Source organism: Antechinus flavipes, chromosome 2 (genome assembly GCF_016432865.1).
Source record: "Antechinus flavipes isolate AdamAnt ecotype Samford, QLD, Australia chromosome 2, AdamAnt_v2, whole genome shotgun sequence".
Classification (NCBI taxonomy): Eukaryota; Metazoa; Chordata; class Mammalia; order Dasyuromorphia; family Dasyuridae; genus Antechinus; species Antechinus flavipes.
In genome coordinates this window covers 684909048-684927077 of record NC_067399.1, presented here as the reverse complement: position 1 = coordinate 684927077, position 18030 = coordinate 684909048, and the positions used below count along the sequence as shown (strand labels likewise).

General features: G+C 55.9%; 1 protein-coding gene across 1 annotated transcript; it reads right to left on the bottom strand.

Moving 5' to 3' along the window:
- Positions 1-9036: 9036 nt before the first annotated feature.
- Positions 9037-13084, bottom strand: LOC127547041 (homeobox protein NANOG-like). Its single transcript, XM_051973896.1, has 4 exons — positions 12848-13084; positions 10007-10396; positions 9582-9671; positions 9037-9497 (listed from the first exon to the last, which is right to left on the bottom strand). Exons 1-4 carry the CDS (start codon positions 13082-13084, stop codon positions 9102-9104), a joined length of 1113 nt encoding a protein of 370 aa, XP_051829856.1. The 3' UTR covers positions 9037-9101.
- Between the last annotated feature and the right edge of the window lie 4946 nt (positions 13085-18030).

Here is an 18030-nt window from a genome sequence, read left to right as displayed (position 1 = left end):
CGCACTGGAGCGATTCAGAGGCCGGCTCCGGCCGGGCCTGCGACGTCGAAGGAGGGGAGCTCCGAGCGCCCCCCAGGTCCGACCTGAGAGCCTCGAGCTCGTGCTCCGGGTAGCAGAGGGTCCAGGGCTCACTGCTGGGACTCGTCCCGGCCTCGAGGGGGGAACGCCCCGACTCCCCTGAAGCTTCGCTGCTGCAGTTGCGGTCAGGGAGGCTGCTGGAAGGGTTGGGAGAGGAGAGGAGTGGGGCTGGGAGAAGGGGTGTCTGCCTAAGAGGGCTGCTCCCCGAGTCCTGACTGCTCTCCGAGTCGGAGCTGCTCCCCGAGTCCCGGCTGCCACCCAAGTCCAGGGGCCTCCTGGGCATCTCCGGAGGCTCCATTCTGACGCCTAGAGCAGCGGCTCCCACACCTCTTCAGCTACTCCGCCGGAAGCCCCCGGGCCCCAGGCCCCACCCCCACCCACGCCCTTCACCTGAAGCCCCGGACACAGGTGCCCCTCCACCTGGAAGCCTCAGTCCTTGGCTGCAGAAAGTAGAGGGCTCCTTGTGCCTGATTGGCTTCTCCAAGGCCGGAGCCCAGCGGGCTGGGAATGCTCTGAGCAGGGCGTGAGGAAGCCCGGAGCGGGGCCCTTCCTTAGACCGGGGCTTATTCCACCTTTTCCACTATGGACTCCTTTTCTCCCGAGAAATGTTTCCACGCAGGCCCCGGGTGCAAAGGAACCTAAAAGCGGGCAGACAAATCCAATATCTCTGATAATAAACCTGGAAGAAATGGATTTTAAAGCGATTCTTTGGGATACACATAGTCTTAGCATGGATGGAGGAGGAAATGAGATGCTTGTTTATTTTTACATGAACAATAGGGGCAAGAGATAAGCAGGGGTAGAGCACCAGCCGCTAGCCAGGTGACCCTGGGAAGCCGCTCACTCCAACTGCCTTTTTACCGTTGCCAAGCTTCTCCCCACTCCCACGCCAGTTGGGGAACCCATGTGGGCCCGAGACCTGCAGCTTAAGAAGCCCTGACTGGGAGAACTCCTTGGGAAGCCACCTTCCTTACAAACGAGAAAACAGGGGATCCGGGAGTCTGGCCATTGCTCAAGCTCACATGCAGCAAATAGCAGAGCCCGAATCCTCACCTAGATTTCCTGCCTCCAGACCCATGACAGGAAATCTAGGTGTGGATTCGTCCTTTGGACAGATCCCCACGAAACTTACCAGGAAACCAAGGTAACCCACTCCAAAGTGTTGGATGCTCTAGCGCTGTCCTGATGGGAGAAGGAACAGAAGCTACCAAGGAGCAGTGCAGTGATCTCGGACCTAGCTTCCTGTCCAACGTCTACTCAGTCCTGAATGACTTCTCTAGTCCAGCTGCCCTTGCAGCCAGGACCATTACGAAGCTGCAGCCAGAGAGCTCGCCAGAGCTTGAGCAGGGAACTTAAAGAAGGTCCATCGGCAGGCCCACTAAGCGCCTACTGTGCGCCAGTCCTGAGGCTGGTGCTTGGGATAATAATGGTAGCGTTTCCATAGCATTTTGTGAAGGTTTGCAGCTTTATAACAATCTCATTTAATCCTCACAACTGCCCCCGTGGAAGGGCTATGATGATCGGCCCAACTTTACAGGTGGGAAGACTAAAGCAGAAGGTGACAGGGCAGCCAAGAGGAGCAGTGTCGAAGGCCAGGGGCGAGTTCAGGTCTGGCTCCGTACAGGATGCCCACGATATCCGGCCTCAGTCTTCAAGGACCTTCCCTTCTGTGGGAGCAGGGGACTCTGTTCATCACGGGCCCAATGGCAACACGAAAGGAAATCTCCTTTCCCGAGACTCTCGGTCATTCTGCCTTGTAAGGGTCTGGGCGACCAGACCGCCACAAAGCTGCCAGTCGCCGCGCGGCTTAAGGGACAAGGGGAAGTTGAGGAGACCAAAGTCACCGGAGGCTTGTCCTACCGAAGCTCCAGACGGTACCGAGTCAGTGCTCGCGATCGCGGCCTTCTGCCTTCATCACCAGCCTCCTAGACGGTTCAGGCCAGATGTTGTAGCCGCATCTCCGACTCGGAGCGGGACTCTCCCCCTCCAAACATTTCCCCTTCTGCAGCTCCCCCGATGGCTGAGAATGCCCCCGTTGCCCCCAGGCCCCCAGTCTTACTTTGTCCCCGGACACTCTGGTTCTTTTTCTTCCATTTTCCAAGAAGCCCCCTGATGTAATGGGGTGGGGCCCGACTTGCCTGTGGATTGGATTGAAGAGAAGCAGAGCACCAGGGTCAGGGGTGACAGTGGGAGGTCCCGAGGACTAGCAAGGCCTGGGGCTCGGCAGGCGGCTGCTGCCATTGACCGAGTGCTCCCGCTGCCTTCAGGCTTTAGGAACAGATCGTTCTCCTTTGCCCCTCCCTCCTGGTGCTCGGGGTAGTCCCTCCCCCCCACCCACTGACGGGTTTGAGGCTTCCAGGGGGCTTAGCCCATCCATGGGGACAGTTTCCCAGCCCATGCTGCAGCTTCCCGAGCCACAGACGTGACCCCCAAAGTGGCTTAAGAGCCCTCACCCCCCGGTGCTAATCCTACTCGCCCCCCACATGCCCTTCACTCCGAAGCTCGGCCATGGCCAAGCCCCCTCCTGGCTGTCCCTTCGCCTCCACTTCTATAACCCGTCTCCCTCGTTCAGCCGCTCGTCACCTGGACCTTCCCAGTGGCCTCCCCTCGGGCTCCCAGCTTCCAGGCGGTCCTTGGTCCGGCACATTCTCCATGACACGGGAGGCCCGCTACGGACTGGGCTCGCTTGGAAGCGCCACCGCGGGCAAACAGAAGTCGGCTCCTCCCCGAAGCTCTTTCTCGCCTCACCCTTCCCAGCCCTCCCACGGCATTCCCTTCCTTGCCTCCCTGGTTCAGCCCTAACGAGTGACTCGTATCCCTCTCCCCCTCCCACCTTTGGGCTCTGTGTTCCAGCCCCTGGCCGCCCCCCCCAAAAAAAAAAAGTTTCAGCCCAGAGCAACTTGGGCAGGAAGCCTTTCGTGGTCCGGCCGCTGCTGGTCCCCCCGAGGCACCGTTGGTCAGTCGGCACCTTCTGAGTGTCCCGAACATTAGAACTTACCTTGTACAGATTGTTTCCGTGCCGTGAACCTGGTCGCATGTCTGTGAGTGTGTGCATACACAAGCGTGTCTGTTATAGAGACACGCGTATGGCCACGCAGACGTTGTGCACACGGCCATGACTGCGTGTGTATGCATGTTCACATATACCTCTGCACGCATGTATGTCCATGCCTATGTGTGTATATGTGCACTGCCTGCGTGCCTCTGTGTATGTCTGGTTATGTGCGTCCATGTGTATGTGCTTGTGTCTGTGTGTGTGTGTGCTTATGTGCGGTGTGTATGTGTGTATGTCCATGTGTGCACGGGGCAAGGGTAGGGGCGCTGTAGACTCGTGTATGTATGTATGTATGTATGTGCATCTGTGTCCGTGTGTGTGCGCATGTATGTATATGTGTGCATGTCCATGTGTGCACGGGGCGGGGGTAGGGGCGCTGTAGGCTCCTGTATGTATGTGTGTGTGTCTGTGTCCGTGTGTGTGCACATGTATGTATATGTGTGTATGTCCATGTGTGCACGGGGCGGGGTAGGGCGCTGTAGGCTCCTGTATGTGTGTGTGTGTCTGTGTCCGTGTGTGTGCACATGTGCATGTGTGTGTGTGTTCATGTGTGTGCGGGGCAGGGGTAGGGGCGCTGTAGGCTCCTGGAGGGCAGGAAGCCTGCGTGCCTCTTGTATGTCTGGATATGTGCATCCATGTGTATGTGCTGTGTCTGTGTGCCCATGTGTATATGTGTGCATGTCCATGTGTGCACGGGGCGGGGGTAGGGGCGCTGTAGGCTCCTGTATGTATGTATGTATGTGTGTGTCTGTGTCCGTGTGTGTGCACATGTATGTATATGTGTGCATGTCCATGTGTGCACGGGGCGGGGTAGGGGCGCTGTAGGCTCCTGTATGTATGTGTGTGTGTCTGTGTCCGTGTGTGTGCACATGTGCATGTGTGTGTGTGTTCATGTGTGTGCGGGGCAGGGGTAGGGGCGCTGTAGGCTCCTGGAGGGCAGGAAGCCTGCGTGCCTCTTGTATGTCTGGATATGTGCATCCATGTGTATGTGCTTGTGTCTGTGTGCCCATGTGTATATGTGTGCATGTCCATGTGTGCACGGGGCGGGGGTAGGGGCGCTGTAGGCTCCTGTATGTATGTATGTGTGTGTCTGTGTCCGTGTGTGTGCACATGTATGTATATGTGTGCATGTCCATGTGTGCACGGGGCGAGGGTAGGGGCGCTGTAGGCTCCTGTATGTATGTGTGTGTGTCTGTGTCCGTGTGTGTGCACATGTATGTATATGTGTGTATGTCCATGTGTGCACGGGGCGGGGGTAGGGGCGCTGTAGGCTCCTGTATGTATGTGTGTGTGTCTGTGTCCGTGTGTGTGCACATGTATGTATATGTGTGCATGTCCATGTGTGCACGGGGCGAGGGTAGGGGCGCTGTAGGCTCCTGTATGTATGTGTGTGTGTCTGTGTCCGTGTGTGTGCACATGTGCATGTGTGTGTGTGTTCATGTGTGTGCGGGGCAGGGGTAGGGGCGCTGTAGGCTCCTGGAGGGCAGGAAGCCTGCGTGCCTCTTGTATGTCTGGATATGTGCATCCATGTGTATGTGCTTGTGTCTGTGTGCCCATGTGTATATGTGTGCATGTCCATGTGTGCACGGGGCGGGGTAGGGCGCTGTAGGCTCCTGGAGGGCAGGAACTGTTGGGTCTGTATTCTGAACTGCGGGCGCCCCGCGGGCCTTTAATAAGTGGCTGAGGGTAGATGGAGAAGCGGGCAGGGGAGGGCTGCCCGCGCGACGTGTCCGGATCCGGTGTCTGTGCACACACCGCCCGCTGGGCGCAAACAGTCCTGAGCGAGCTGGGAGCTGGCCCTTGTCCCCGGGGACGACTCCAGGGAGGAGGAACGGTCGAGGGCGCACCTTGACTCCAGAGGGGATGCTGCTGGGATCCAGAGGAGGGGTCGGGGAGGCCAGCACCCAGCTGCGCGGAGCAGGGTCCTGGGCGCCCCTGAAGGCGGACCGCCCGCCCACCGAGCCTGGCCGGGGCTGGAGCCAGGCCAAAGGTCCCAGGGCTTCTGGGGAAGCGATGGGATCAGACCCACCTTTGGCGAGTTTGGGCGGAGACCGAGGGGGTTCCTTTGCTTGTTTCTGGATGTTGTGACTGAGATACTGGAACGAGTGTTCATTAGTTTTAATGATAATAACCTCACTGTAAGTGCCTCTGGCACCAGCTCTGGTCGGCCTCCCACAACAGCCCTGCGGGAGCCGTATTCTTCTCTTTCCCGAAGGGGAAAAGGGGCTGGCGGATCACTGGCCCAGGCTCCCACGACTGGCAAGCGCCTGAGGCCGGAGCCGTGCTCTGACCACGGGTCAGAAGGGGAAACGCTCCCGGTTGGCTCTCCCGGAGCCGCGCTGACCTCTTGGGGCGCCGCTGAGGAACTGGGGGGTCTCCACCGCGAGTGGCCCCCGCACAATTCTGTGCCCTCCCCATCTGCGGCCGGTAATCCTCGCTTCCTTCACCCATTCAGAAAAATTAGCTCTTCCAAAGACGTTCTGACTTCACAGCTGTGGCAGGGAGGGGAGGGGGCAGCGGATGGAGCACCGGGAGAACCCGAGTTCAAATCCGGCCTCAGAACTTCCTAGCTGTGTGACCCCAGGCAAGCCACTTAACCCCAACTGCCTAAGAGAAAAAGAAAAGGAAAAATATAGGAATGAGGCGAAGGGGCATGGACGGTGGCCCAGCAGCGCAGGGCCCGAGGGGATTTACTTTTGGTCCCTGGGAGGAGAGGGTTCAAATTCACACAATTCCTACATTCATCCCACCATGTTTATTTCCAGATGCACCAGCCACAGGATGAAGTCCACATCTGCTCCTGCTGCACTGGGCCTCGGGGTTGGGCTTCTAAAAAAGCCCAGGATAGACTGCAGCTCCTAAAAAATCCTGGTCGCCTCCAACCCTCCCCTAAAAGGTGAACCCCCCACGGGGAGAAGAACAGAAATCACCCCCACAGGCCACAGTGGCCCCCAGACGGGAGCTCCCACGAGCGGGCTTCTCACGCCTTTGGAACACGTGGTCTGTGCCACAGAACCCCCTCCTCCTCCCCACACACACTCTGGGGACCAGGTCACCCAGCCTTTCCAAGAGCAGGTTGTTACAGAGACGGGGAGTGGGGGCTCCCGAGACCCCCACGAGCGGGCTCCCGAGACCCCCACGAGCGGGCTTCTCCTCGCCTTTGGAACACGTGGGTCTGTGCCACAGAACCCCCTCCTCCCCACACACACTCTGGGGACCGGGTCACCCAGCCTTTCCAAGAGGAGGTTGTCACAGAGACGGGGAGTGGGGGCTCCCGAGACCCCCACGAGCGGGCTTCTCCTCGCCTTTGGAACACGTGGTCTGTGCCACAGAACCCCCTCCTCCACACACACACTCTGGGGACCGGGTCGCCCAGCCTTTCCAAGAGCAGGTTGTCATAGAGACGGGGAGTGGGGGCTCCCGAGACCCCCACGAGCGGGCTTCTCCTCGCCTTTGGAACACGTGGTCTGTGCCACAGAACCCCCTCCTCCACACACACACTCTGGGGACCGGGTCGCCCAGCCTTTCCAAGAGCAGGTTGTCACAGAGACGGGGAGTGGGGGCTCCCAAGACCCCCACGAGCGGGCTTCTCCTCGCCTTTGGAACACGTGGTCTGTGCCACAGAACCCCCTCCTCCCCCCACCCACACACTCTGGGGACTGGGTCACCCAGCCTTTCCAAGAGCAGGCTCTCATGGAGCCAGAGGACTTGGCGCCTTCCGGGCCCGGAGAATGTCCGACCCTTCCTGCCGTACACCATGATTGTCCTGGGACGGGAGAGGAAGCCTCGCCTGAGCCCCTCCAGATTGACCGAGTCTCAGGGGTGCCCTCCCCCTGAGGAGAATGGCCGTCCCGGCGAGGGGAGGCCCCTCAGCTCCACCCGTGGCTCCGCTTCCGGCCCCAGACTGAGCAGAGGGGCCGCACCGGCTGAACCGCATCATGACATGGAGTCCAATCTTGAGGTGCCCGACCCGTCCCCCGAGGCCCATGGAGGGTTTGTCTGAGGCGCCTGTGGAGGGGTCAGGGACAGAGTCTGTGGGAGTGCGATGGGGAGCCCTGGGGGGGAGTAACTGGCCGTCCGGGCCAGTCTGCGCGGGGCTTCTCCAGCTTGCTGCCTGGCCCACAGAGGGAGCCCCGGAAGCCTTCGGGCGAGGGGCCCCGGTGCCCTAGGAAACTGCCCTCAGTAGGGAAGCCGGGCTTGAAAAGCAGGACCAACACAAAGCCTGTTCCAATGGGGACACAAACTGAGGGGGCGGCCATGGGAATGAAGACTAGAATGAGGCGGAATATGGGGTCAGGAGGGGGAGGGGGGAAGAGGGAGAATCCAGGATAAGCCGAGTCCTCCACCATGAACTTCAAGTCGCCTCTACCAGAAAGTGCAGGGTCAGGAATGAGCAGGGGCTCCCAGCTGGGACGCGCAGGGGGAATAGCCGGTGGGAGCTGTCCAGCTGCGGTGGGAGGGAACGACCAGTTCCAGCCGGAAAAAAGCAAAAGGATCTCCCGTAATCAAGCTGGCCCCCCACCAAGGAGCAATGGGTGCAGTGAGCAACTACAGCTTCACAGGCCAAAGCCGTCCCACGTGGGCTAGAATGGCTACTTGCCCTCTAGGGGGTGGGGGAAGAAATGATGAAGGGGGGAAATTGGGAGCAAGGTTTTGCCAAGGGTGAATGCTGAACATTCTCCATGTACTTGGAAAATGGAAAGCTGTTAAAAAAAAATGCACACATTTAACAGGGAAACAGGAGAAAGGGAGAGTGGGAAGGAGGAATGAGGCACAAAGGGAAGGATCGTTCCTCCGTAAAACCTCTCCCAAGGACCCAAAAGCTTGTAGGAGTCATCCATAATGTCTATTTTGCCCCGGCAAAGAACTGGAAATTGAACAGGTGCCCACAGCTGGAAAACGAGTGAACAATTTATGACAAATAAACATGCTGAAGAAAGGATAAAGGGAAGGATTTAAGAGAAAAACTGATGCACAGGGAAGTGAGCAGAACCAAAAAACCTTTAATGACAACAGCACAAACACAGAAACTCGGATCAGTGCGAGGGTGGGCGCGATTCCAAAGGGCTTCCAGTGAAACGTTCCCACCTCCAGTAGAATGAAGGACCCAGAGGGAGAAGGAGCCATTTGCAGGAAGGAGTGGGGGCAGATGGCCAATACAGGGGCTTAGTGTTTTTTTCCTCAGGTGAGGGAGGGTAGAAGAGTTTTTTCACACATTGAAAAAAAATATTTAACATTGAAAAACAATTTCTAGGATCCCTTATATGATAACAAAAGGGACCTTCAGACCATTGGGGCCAACTCTCATTTTACAGAGTCGGAGATAATAATAAAAGTGAATTATCAAGTGAAATCTGAACAGCTAGAAAAGGGCCTCCCTGGGGAGGAGGGCTCCAGAAACCTCGCCCCTTATGCCTTGCCCATCTCCACCATTCTCCACGAGCACTTCTGGGGGGAGGCGTCCGGGGGCCCCAGTATCTTCTCCTCCAAAGACTCTTGGTGCTCTAGAGAGAAACGGTGCCTGGCTAGCCCAGTCCACTTGTGGCAGCAGCTGGCCACAGTCCAGATGTGCTTCCAAATCACTGAGCTGGGGCATTTTTATTTTCAGTGAAATTCATTTCTGGAGCATGAGGCTCCTTTGCACTCAGCCCTTCGGAACGGGAAAGGTACGAACGGCTCTTTGGAGCTCCAGCCAGCCTGCCAGGATCATGACCAACCCCATCCCCAGATCACCATAGCAACAGAGAGTTCAAGACAGAAAGCCAAAGCCCCACCGCGAGTCCCCCCTCCCCACCTCGGCCGCCGGCTGCTCTCCAGCTCAGTCATTTCCATCTGGATTTGGACTATCCCAAGTCTGGGGGCCAAACCTGGAGAGCTTTGCAGGCCCCAGGGGAGCAGCCCACCCAAAAAGTGCCCTCGGGAAGGAAGAAAAAGTCTGTGGAGAGAAGCTCTCCGAGAAAAGGCCGGCTCACGGGGTAGACAGGACCGGGCCCCCCATCGGGTAGGATGGCTCCAGGGGGACGCCACCGCCACCCGGGGCTGGCCTGTAAGCAGAGCCGGCCTCAGAGGCACTGGGGAGGGGCGCCAGTTGCCTCTGCACACCCAGAGGGCCACAAGCGCCCGCACTGGTCTGTGGCCCCACGGGGCAGCTCCAGCCGCCGTGCCCCATGGGCGCCGCCGGCGGGTAGTGTAGGGGTGTCGGAAGGCCATCCAGATAAGGGGAGGCCGCCTCTCCGTAGTTCGGGAGCCAGCCTTCGGGAGTCTGGTCACTCCATCCCGAATAGTTCCTGGGGTGATTGTTTACAGGGTCCATGGGAAATGAAGAGGGGAGGTTGAAGCCTTGTGGTCCAACGGCCGGTCCCAGCTAAAAGAAGGGGGAGATGGGTTACCGGAAAGAACTGACCCCCACGGGGGCCCTATTCCCCAAGGCCAGGGGGCTCCTCTTTACCTGGGGTAGCCTGGGGTCATGCAGTGAGGACGCAGGGACCATCTGTGGCCTCTTTGCTTTGAGTCTCTGGTTCTGGAACCAAGTTTTAACCTGGAGAAGAGAGCCAGCTTCCAGTCACGTCCAGCAGCCCCTTCCCCATCTCTAGGACAGACTCCCAGGGACAGACGCCCCTGCCTCCCCCCGCCTTTCCTCTCATTCAGACTGTAGATGACCACACCCTGAAGGGGAAAGCTCCCGTTCCTGGCCTCCCGGCACCCCCTGAAGGGGAAAGCCCATGTTCCTGGCCTCCCGGCACCCCCTGAAGGGGAAAGCTCCCGTTCCTGGCCTCCCGGCACCCCCTGAAGGGGAAAGCCCATGTTCCTGGCCTCCCAGCACCCCTCAGCTCCATGGGGGCCAGTGCAGACCCCTCTCCGATGGCCCATCACCTGTTTGTAACTAAGCCCTAAGAGCTGGGCCAGCTGGCGTCCTCTCTGCGGAGTGATGTATCTGGACACCGCAAAGTCGTTCCGGAGCAAGTTCAGCTGTTCCTGCGTGAATGTCGTCCGGGTCTTCTGCTTCTTGCCCTTGCTCTGGTCCACCTTATTCTCCTGGACCGTGGGGCCGCTCAAGGAGCCGGGAGGGTCTTGAACAAGGGCGTTCAGGGGCTGGGGAGCAGGGGCAAAGGCTGGAGGAGAAAGCAAGGAGAGACGGGGAGCTCTGTCAGCGTCCCATTTGCCTGGAAGAGAAGCAGGGGCCCGAGCCACAAGGCTCTTGGGGCTTGGGAGAGGTAAAGGCACTGGCCTCCACACACCAGAAAGGGAAGGGAGGCAGCCAGACTAAAGGTAGAGGGTCGTGAACTGGGCCAAGGGCATCATGCAGAGTGCAGCGCCTGGGAGAATATTTCCGAGTTCAAATGCTGGCTGTGAGACTCTGGGCAAGTCAATTCAGTCTATTTGCCTCAGTTATGTCAGCTGTAAAATGGGCTGGAGAAGGAAGTGATCAACCACTCTACTCTGCTAAAAAACTCCAAATGGGGTCAGGGACAGAGTCCTCGGCCTTAGGTCAAACACAGGACCACCCAGGAAGGCAAAAGAGCCATGGTTATGAGGAAGAAAGGAACCCTCAGGGGCAGAGGTTAGCTGGGGAAGGGAGTGTCAGGGTCCAGCCCAAGCACAGATGCTTCTGTGGCAGAGCCACACAGGACCTAAGTATAAGGGACTGGCTCAGGCCTGGAATGGGCTTAATGAGGTCCAAGATCTCCCAGTTTGCCCCAGTAGCTGGGGGGTACAGAGCCCACTCTTGACCCAGCCTTCCCCCCTTGCCTCTTCCCTCCCTTGTTTCTGCCTGCCCTCCTTTCTCCCTCCCTTGTTTCTGCCTTCCTTCCTTTCTCCCTCCCTTGTTTTCTCCTTCCTTCCTTTCTCCCTCCCTTGTTTTCTCCTTCCTTCCTTTCTCTCTCCCTTGTTTCTGCCTTCCTTCCTTCCTTTCTCCCTCCCTTGTTTTCTCCTTCCTTCCTTTCTCCCTCCCTTGTTTTCTCCTTCCTTCCTTTCTCCCTCCCTTGTTTTCTCCTTCCTTCCTTTCTCTCTCCCTTGTTTTCTCCTTCCTTCCTTTCTCTCTCCCTTGTTTTCTCCTTCCTTCCTTTCTCTCTCCCTTGTTTTCTCCTTCCTTCCTTTCTCTCTCCCTTGTTTTCTCCTTCCTTCCTTTCTCTCTCCCTTGTTTTCTCCTTCCTTCCTTTCTCTCTCCCTTGTTTTCTCCTTCCTTCCTTTCTCTCTCCCTTGTTTTCTCCTTCCTTCCTTTCTCCCTCCTTGTTTTCTCCTCCTTCCTTTCTCCCTCCCTTGTTTTCTCCTTCCTTCCTTTCTCTCTCCCTTGTTTTCTCCTGCCTTCCTTTCTCTCTCCCTTGTTTCTGCCTGCCTTCCTTTCTCCCTCCCTTGTTTTCTCCTTCCTTCCTTTCTCTCTCCCTTGTTTTCTCCTTCCTTCCTTTCTCTCTCCCTTGTTTCTGCCTGCCTTCCTTTCTCCCTCCCTTGTTTCTGCCTGCCTTCCTTTCTCCCTCCCTTGTTTCTGCCTGCCTTCCTTCCTCCCTCCCTTGTTTTCTCCTTCCTTCCTTTCTCCCTCCCTTGTTTTCTCCTTCCTTCCTTTCTCCCTCCCTTGTTTTCTCCTTCCTTCCTTTCTCTCTCCCTTGTTTTCTCCTTCCTTCCTTTCTCTCCCTTGTTTCTGCCTGCCTTCCTTTCTCCCTCCCTTGTTTCTGCCTGCCTTCCTTTCTCCCTCCCTTGTTTCTGCCTGCCTTCCTTCCTTTCTCCCTCCCTTGTTTTCTCCTTCCTTCCTTTCTCCCTCCCTTGTTTTCTCCTTCCTTCCTTTCTCCCTCCCTTGTTTTCTCCTTCCTTCCTTTCTCCCTCCCTTGTTTTCTCCTTCCTTCCTTTCTCCCTCCCTTGTTTTCTCCTTCCTTCCTTTCTCCCTCCCTTGTTTTCTCCTTCCTTCCTTTCTCTCTCCCTTGTTTTCTCCTTCCTTCCTTTCTCTCTCCCTTGTTTTCTCCTCCTTCCTTTCTCTCTCCCTTGTTTTCTCCTGCCTTCCTTTCTCTCTCCCTTGTTTCTGCCTGCCTTCCTTTCTCCCTCCCTTGTTTTCTCCTTCCTTCCTTTCTCCCTCCCTTGTTTTCTCCTTCCTTCCTTTCTCTCTCCCTTGTTTTCTCCTTCCTTCCTTTCTCCCTCCCTTGTTTTCTCCTTCCTTCCTTTCTCCCTCCCTTGTTTTCTCCTTCCTTCCTTTCTCTCTCCCTTGTTTTCTCCTTCCTTCCTTTCTCTCTCCCTTGTTTTCTCCTTCCTTCCTTTCTCTCTCCCTTGTTTTCTCCTTCCTTCCTTTCTCCCTCCCTTGTTTTCTCCTTCCTTCCTTTCTCTCTCCCTTGTTTCTGCCTGCCTTCCTTTCTCCCTCCCTTGTTTCTGCCTGCCTTCCTTTCTCCCTCCCTTGTTTTCTCCTTCCTTCCTTTCTCTCCCTTGTTTCTGCCTGCCTTCCTTTCTCCCTCCCTTGTTTCTGCCTGCCTTCCTTCCTCCCTCCCTTGTTTTCTCCTGCCTTCCTTTCTCCCTCCCTTGTTTCTGCCTTCCTCCCTTTTCTCCATCAAATGACTACACAGGCGGCGGCTCAGGACAGCTGGGCTTCCTTCTGGCGAGCGTCCTCCTGCTCTGGGCCCGGGCCGGCGTTCCCCGAGCCCCCTGGCCAAATGGAGGCCCGGGTCCGCTCCCAGGGCGAAGCCTCAGCAGCGCCGCCGCCGCCTCCGGCGCGCGCTACCCGCTTGTTGGCCGGACTTTCTGTTCCTTAGGGGCGAGTTCGGGCGCGCAGCAGTCACCCCAGAGGGAGGCTCCTCGGCCCCCGGCTAAGCGCGCCGAACTGGGCTCGCGGGAGCGAGGACCCGCCTCGGGCACTGACTGGCTCCACTCAGCCTCGGTACCCTCCCCTCCGGGATTCGGGCCGGGGCCGACCTTAAAGCGACCTTTGCCACTGCGCCGCCTCCCAGTCTCCCGGGCCAGGCAGCCACCCTCCATCCGCCAGACTCGATGGGGTCTCCCCGGCCAGGCCGCGGCTGCCCCGACGGCCGCCCTCCAAGCAGTCTCCACCCAGAGCCTTCGGGGCCGCGCACGGCCGTCCCAGCTCACCCGGACTCTCCAACAGAGCGGCCGCAGGGGATGCGTTGGGGTCCGTCGGCGGGGGTGCAGTCCAGGGGGCAGGGAAGGCGCTCCCCACGGCCCCGGGAGAAGTGCAGTCGGGGGAAGGGCCCGGGGGCCAGGTTGGCGCAGACTGCTGGAAATTATCCATGGCTTCGGCTTCAGCTCCAGAACCGGGCGCCTCGCATGCCCAGCGTCCGGTTTTAAGCGGGGTCTGCCCCGGGAGCGGACCGACCTCCCCTTCGGACCCCGCCCCTACCGACCAATCCAAATCCCTTCGGCCCCCCGCCCTCCCCACCCAAGGCCATCTGACCGGGATTGAAGAAGGTGACTGGAAGCCCAGGGGGGTGGGTGTGGCTTGGCCCCTGGAGACCCGCGGGCTGATTGCGAAGCTGATCTTGGCGGATGAATTGGTGTTCAATGAACGCCAACGACCGGCATCTCCCCCTTCCGCTTCTCCCTGGACCCCAAAGCTGGCTGCCCCTCGGCCGCTCATAGCTGGACGAGGAAGGTGTCTGGAAGGGCGGAGTGCAAATTCGACTGAGACACTCGTGTCTCTTAGCTCTACCTCAGTTTCCTCCTCTGTAGAGTGAGCCAGAGAAGGAAACAGCAGAGCACTCCAGGATCTTTGCCAACAAATGGGGTCACAAAGAGTTGGACACCACCGAAAGCCCTCCCCCGCCCTTCACTGCCACTGTCAGATCCTTCCGCGTCCTCCATCACTCTACTTCCACAATCAAAAACCGGCAGCCGTAGTCTACACCCCTCCCCCTCAGGTGATCCCCCTTCCTCCATCATGGAGTTCAGGACAGGGCTCACCATCTTCCTCTGCTTCCCACCTCCCGCCCTCACGCCTCGACGGACTCTCCCACAGATACCTAACCCTTGGCCTCCGTCTCCTTTGCCTGTAGGCAAGGCTCTCTCCTCTTCTCCCTCTCACTGGGAGAACTCGCCCACTTCCTGGGATTCAATTATCATCTCTAGGCTGTGGATTCTCCCTTCTTCCTATCTTGGCCCAATCTCTCCCCTGATCTCCAATCTCTCACTTCCTGATAAAACTCCCGGTCCAGGCCAAGCTCAGTGTCTTCCCCAGAAAACCTTCCAGGTTCCCTTCCCTCACTGCACCTGCAGGCAGGGTCCCTCGGAGTTACCTTGGACTCCTCACTCTCCCCCTTCTCAGACTCCCTCCAGTAAGGTACCGAGGCCTGTCGGTCCCACCTTTGTCCGTCTCTCCTGTGGCACTCCCCCCCCCCCCCCATTGTCTGAGCAGTTCCAGTAGCTGCTGGGAGGTCTGCTTCAAGTCTATCCCATCCTAGTCTTCGGGCTTTAGTTTTTTCCACCCACCCCCCTTCCTGCTTGATACAATGACACTGGCTCCCCGCTTGGACAAGATACCTTGTCTCCAGATTCTTGTTGTCCCCGGGGATCCCAAGGCTCCCCGTCCCCACTCCCACTCTTCTGGGAGTCCCTGCTACCTGCCCCAGGAAACCTGTCCTGTCCCTCAGGATTCTGTTAATGCCCTCAGTCATCTCCACTTTATTCCCAACATATTTTTAATTCAGAGATTTCCCTGCTGGACAGATACCCCGCTGAGGGGAAAGAGCCTGTCACCTTTCTTTGTGTCTCTTGTGACTAGCACAATGGCTCTCCTCACAAGTGTTGATTGATTGATTGATTGAATATGAGATCTGAGCCAGCTGAGTCAGGCTGAGGTCTCAGAGGCTTCATTTCACAAGGGAGAAAAGGGATGAGACCTTCCCAAGCAGCCCCTTGCACTCCTCCACCAGAACACACAGCCCGGACAAGGGATCAGGGAACTCCCCGGGAGATTTCACAACTAAGCACTCAAAGGAAGGCTTCCCTAGATGGGGAGCGTGGGGGGTAGGGGTGGGGGTAAAAAGAGGCCTTTTGTGAGGGGGGGGCATGCTTATCAATCACATGCAAGTCTGTGTTTAGAGAGCCACTTGGCCCTGCCAGGCTGTATCTATCTGTGCTCTACACCTGCCTGGCAGTGAGCTCTCCGAGTTAAAAGATGTGAACTTTAAAGCACTATACCTTTCTAGAACCCTTAGAGGCAGGCATTGTGCGGGGTAGTGGGTGCAGAGACAATGAAACAATGAAAAACAAGTTCCCAGAAACATGAGAAGGCCCTCGGGAAGCTTCTGTTCTTCTGAAGCCCTCTGGGAAACGACTGCTAGGGGCCAGACTGGGGGTCTTCCATCTATGTTTACCATTTTCCGCAGCTGTGTGAATAGGGGTGAAGTCAGTGGATGGTGGGAGTGAACCCAGGCTCGCCAGGACAAAGTTGGCAACAGGATAAGGCGGAAAGCATCTCTGGAGAAGAGCAAGGACGGACCCAGAAGCAACTCAGGAGTCTGGAATAAAATCGACTGTGCCAATAGCATGGCAAACCACATTTATTAGCCAAGTTCCCGAACTCAGACAGGAGTTGCTATTGTGCAATGAAACAAGGCAAAAAGTAGAGATTCACACTCCCACTAGAGAGAAACAAGGAAATTAGGAGATACGTAAAAGATCTCTAAACTATGATTTCAGTGTTTTGCGTCTGTGCAGAAGGTGGTATGGTATCTACATGGAGAAAGAAACAACTAAATTAACAAAACATAGTCACACAATAACACAAGACCTCAACATTCCTCTATCAGAAGTGAACAAATCTAATCAAAAGATCAACAGAAAGTAAAATATGCACTTTAATGAACTGTCAGAGAATTTATTGCTAAAAGGTCAGTGGTATCTTTAGAATAACATCATCACAAGAATATGCATATTTCTCCCGTGATACCTTTGGGAGATAGGATTCATGAGGACTACTACTCCATTTCAGTCGATTTTAATCAGTTTGATATATCACATAAATCATAGAGGGACAATCAGATAAGACAGGTACTTATAATAGGTCTTGATAGTGACCTTCACTACTTGTTTACCAGTGAGGAATTTCTCTGGTACAACCAATCTTGACAAAGCTATCTCTACCCTATTTTGCTCAAATTCCCAGGTCAGTTATAACACAAGTTCCTCTTAGTTCCCTATCTCCAGCCCACTCTTTCTTATCCAATGAAGAGGTGACCATCTTTTAGGCTTTATCCAGCCTGTGACCCCACTGCTCCCTCTAGCAACCAATGAGATTCTGTATTTTACTAGGTCTCTTTTGCCTATTTGAGTATCAAATCCTACCAAAATAGGATCCTGGGGATCAGAGCTATGTCAACTCACGAGGAAGGCCTGAGATCAACTTCATTAGAGAGGAGCACAGACGCTTTGGGAAATGTTCTTGCTTTGGAGTTGTGCCTCAGTGGTTTTTCTTACTCAGTGGTTTTGGCCAACCCACCTTTACACAAGTGGATTATGTAATAAGTCACGGGTAAATTATAAATAAGTCTAAAAATGTAGAAATATCAAACTCTTCCCTTATAGACTCTAACACACACGTAAAAAACCTGGCTAGAATTCAGTCCAGAGAGAAGTCAAAGAGACAGATTTAAATGAAAAATTGATATCAAAATCCCCCAAAGACCACATAGAAACAATGAGTAACTGTGTGTTGTCAAGTGTTCACCCTGGCCCCGGGGGCAGGCCCAGAATATCTTCACAAAAGTCTCCTTGAAGGTGACCTTGAACATCCCCCTCCCATGGAAAGGATATCAGGGTGACTCCATCCTGACATCCTTCCTCATACTTGTGCAGACACTCCTGCCTCCAGATTGCACGGTCTGCGTCCAGAGCCAGACAAGAAGCCAGTGCCATGCACCAAGCAGAGCACAGGAATATAAGTAAAAAGAGGGAGCATTCCTGCCCTCAGGGAGCTTGCCTTCTAATTGAACCGCACAGTACAAAAGACAGGGTGGGGATGCACAAAATGAGGCGGAGTCACCAGCCAATCAGCCGTGAGCCCATGAGGGATGGAGTAAACTTCCAAGGTGGATTTCTATGGTATTGGAGAGGAGGTATCAGTGTAGTCTGAAGAGGGATGATAACCTGACTTCAAATCTAGACAGTTTATTAGCTTTGTGAACTGGGCTAGTCACTCAGCTTCTACCTGCCTCAGTTTTCTCAACTGTCAAGTGCAAAGAATAAGAGCACCCACCTCCCAGGGAGGCTTGGAGCTCAGATGCGATAATATTTGCCACTCATTTCGCACAGTATCTAGTGCCCGGCCCCTGGCAACCTCAGTTCCAGCTTTTGACTTATCCATCCTGGCATTTCTCACGACGTGCTCTGCGTCCAAGTTAAATAAAGTGACACTAGATGGCTTTCCAATCTTAAACCTCTTCCGGGTTCAGTTTTAACTGTTGCTTCGTGGCTCCTCAGGAGACAAGCAATGATGGGGCGCTCCCATCTCTTGGAGGATTTGCCACATTTTGCTGCAACTCCTCTAGCCAAAGGCTTTAGTTAGCAATGGAGCAGAGCTAGATGTTTTCTGGTATTCCCTTCTTTCCTCTATAATCCAGGTAACTTGGTCTGTCTTCCCTCTGCCTCTCCCCAAACCAGCCTGCTCCTTTGGGACTCCTTGATTGACCCGGTGCTCAAGTCTAGCTTTCAGCCTCTTAAACCTAACCTTGCTGGCAAATGAAATGAGGGCAATGGCTGGGTAATCTGAGCATTCCCTGGCATTACTCGTTACTCTTCTTAGGGCTGAGACACAGACTGATCCCTTCCCATGCAGTGGCCACTGTTAGCTTTCCAAAGTTGGAGTGCAGCGTCTTTTAGGGTTTTAATTAGCTGGGCCAGAATTCCATCACCTCCATTAACCTTATTTTTACCAGTGCTTCCTGGGCGCCGGAACGCTATTCTCTGGCTCT

Bases quoted from the DNA above. Each gene is read 5' to 3' on its own strand.
- LOC127547041 (XM_051973896.1), bottom strand. From the start codon at position 13,084: ATGGAGGGTGGCTGCCTGGCCCGGGAGACTGGGAGGCGGCGCAGTGGC. The intron at 9,672-10,006 runs GTGATGGGCCAT...TCTCTTCTCCAG, and splicing joins TAGGGCTTAGTTACAAACAG to GTTAAAACTTGGTTCCAGAA. The intron at 9,498-9,581 runs GTAAAGAGGAGC...CCCTTCTTTTAG, and splicing joins ATGACCCCAGGCTACCCCAG to CTGGGACCGGCCGTTGGACC.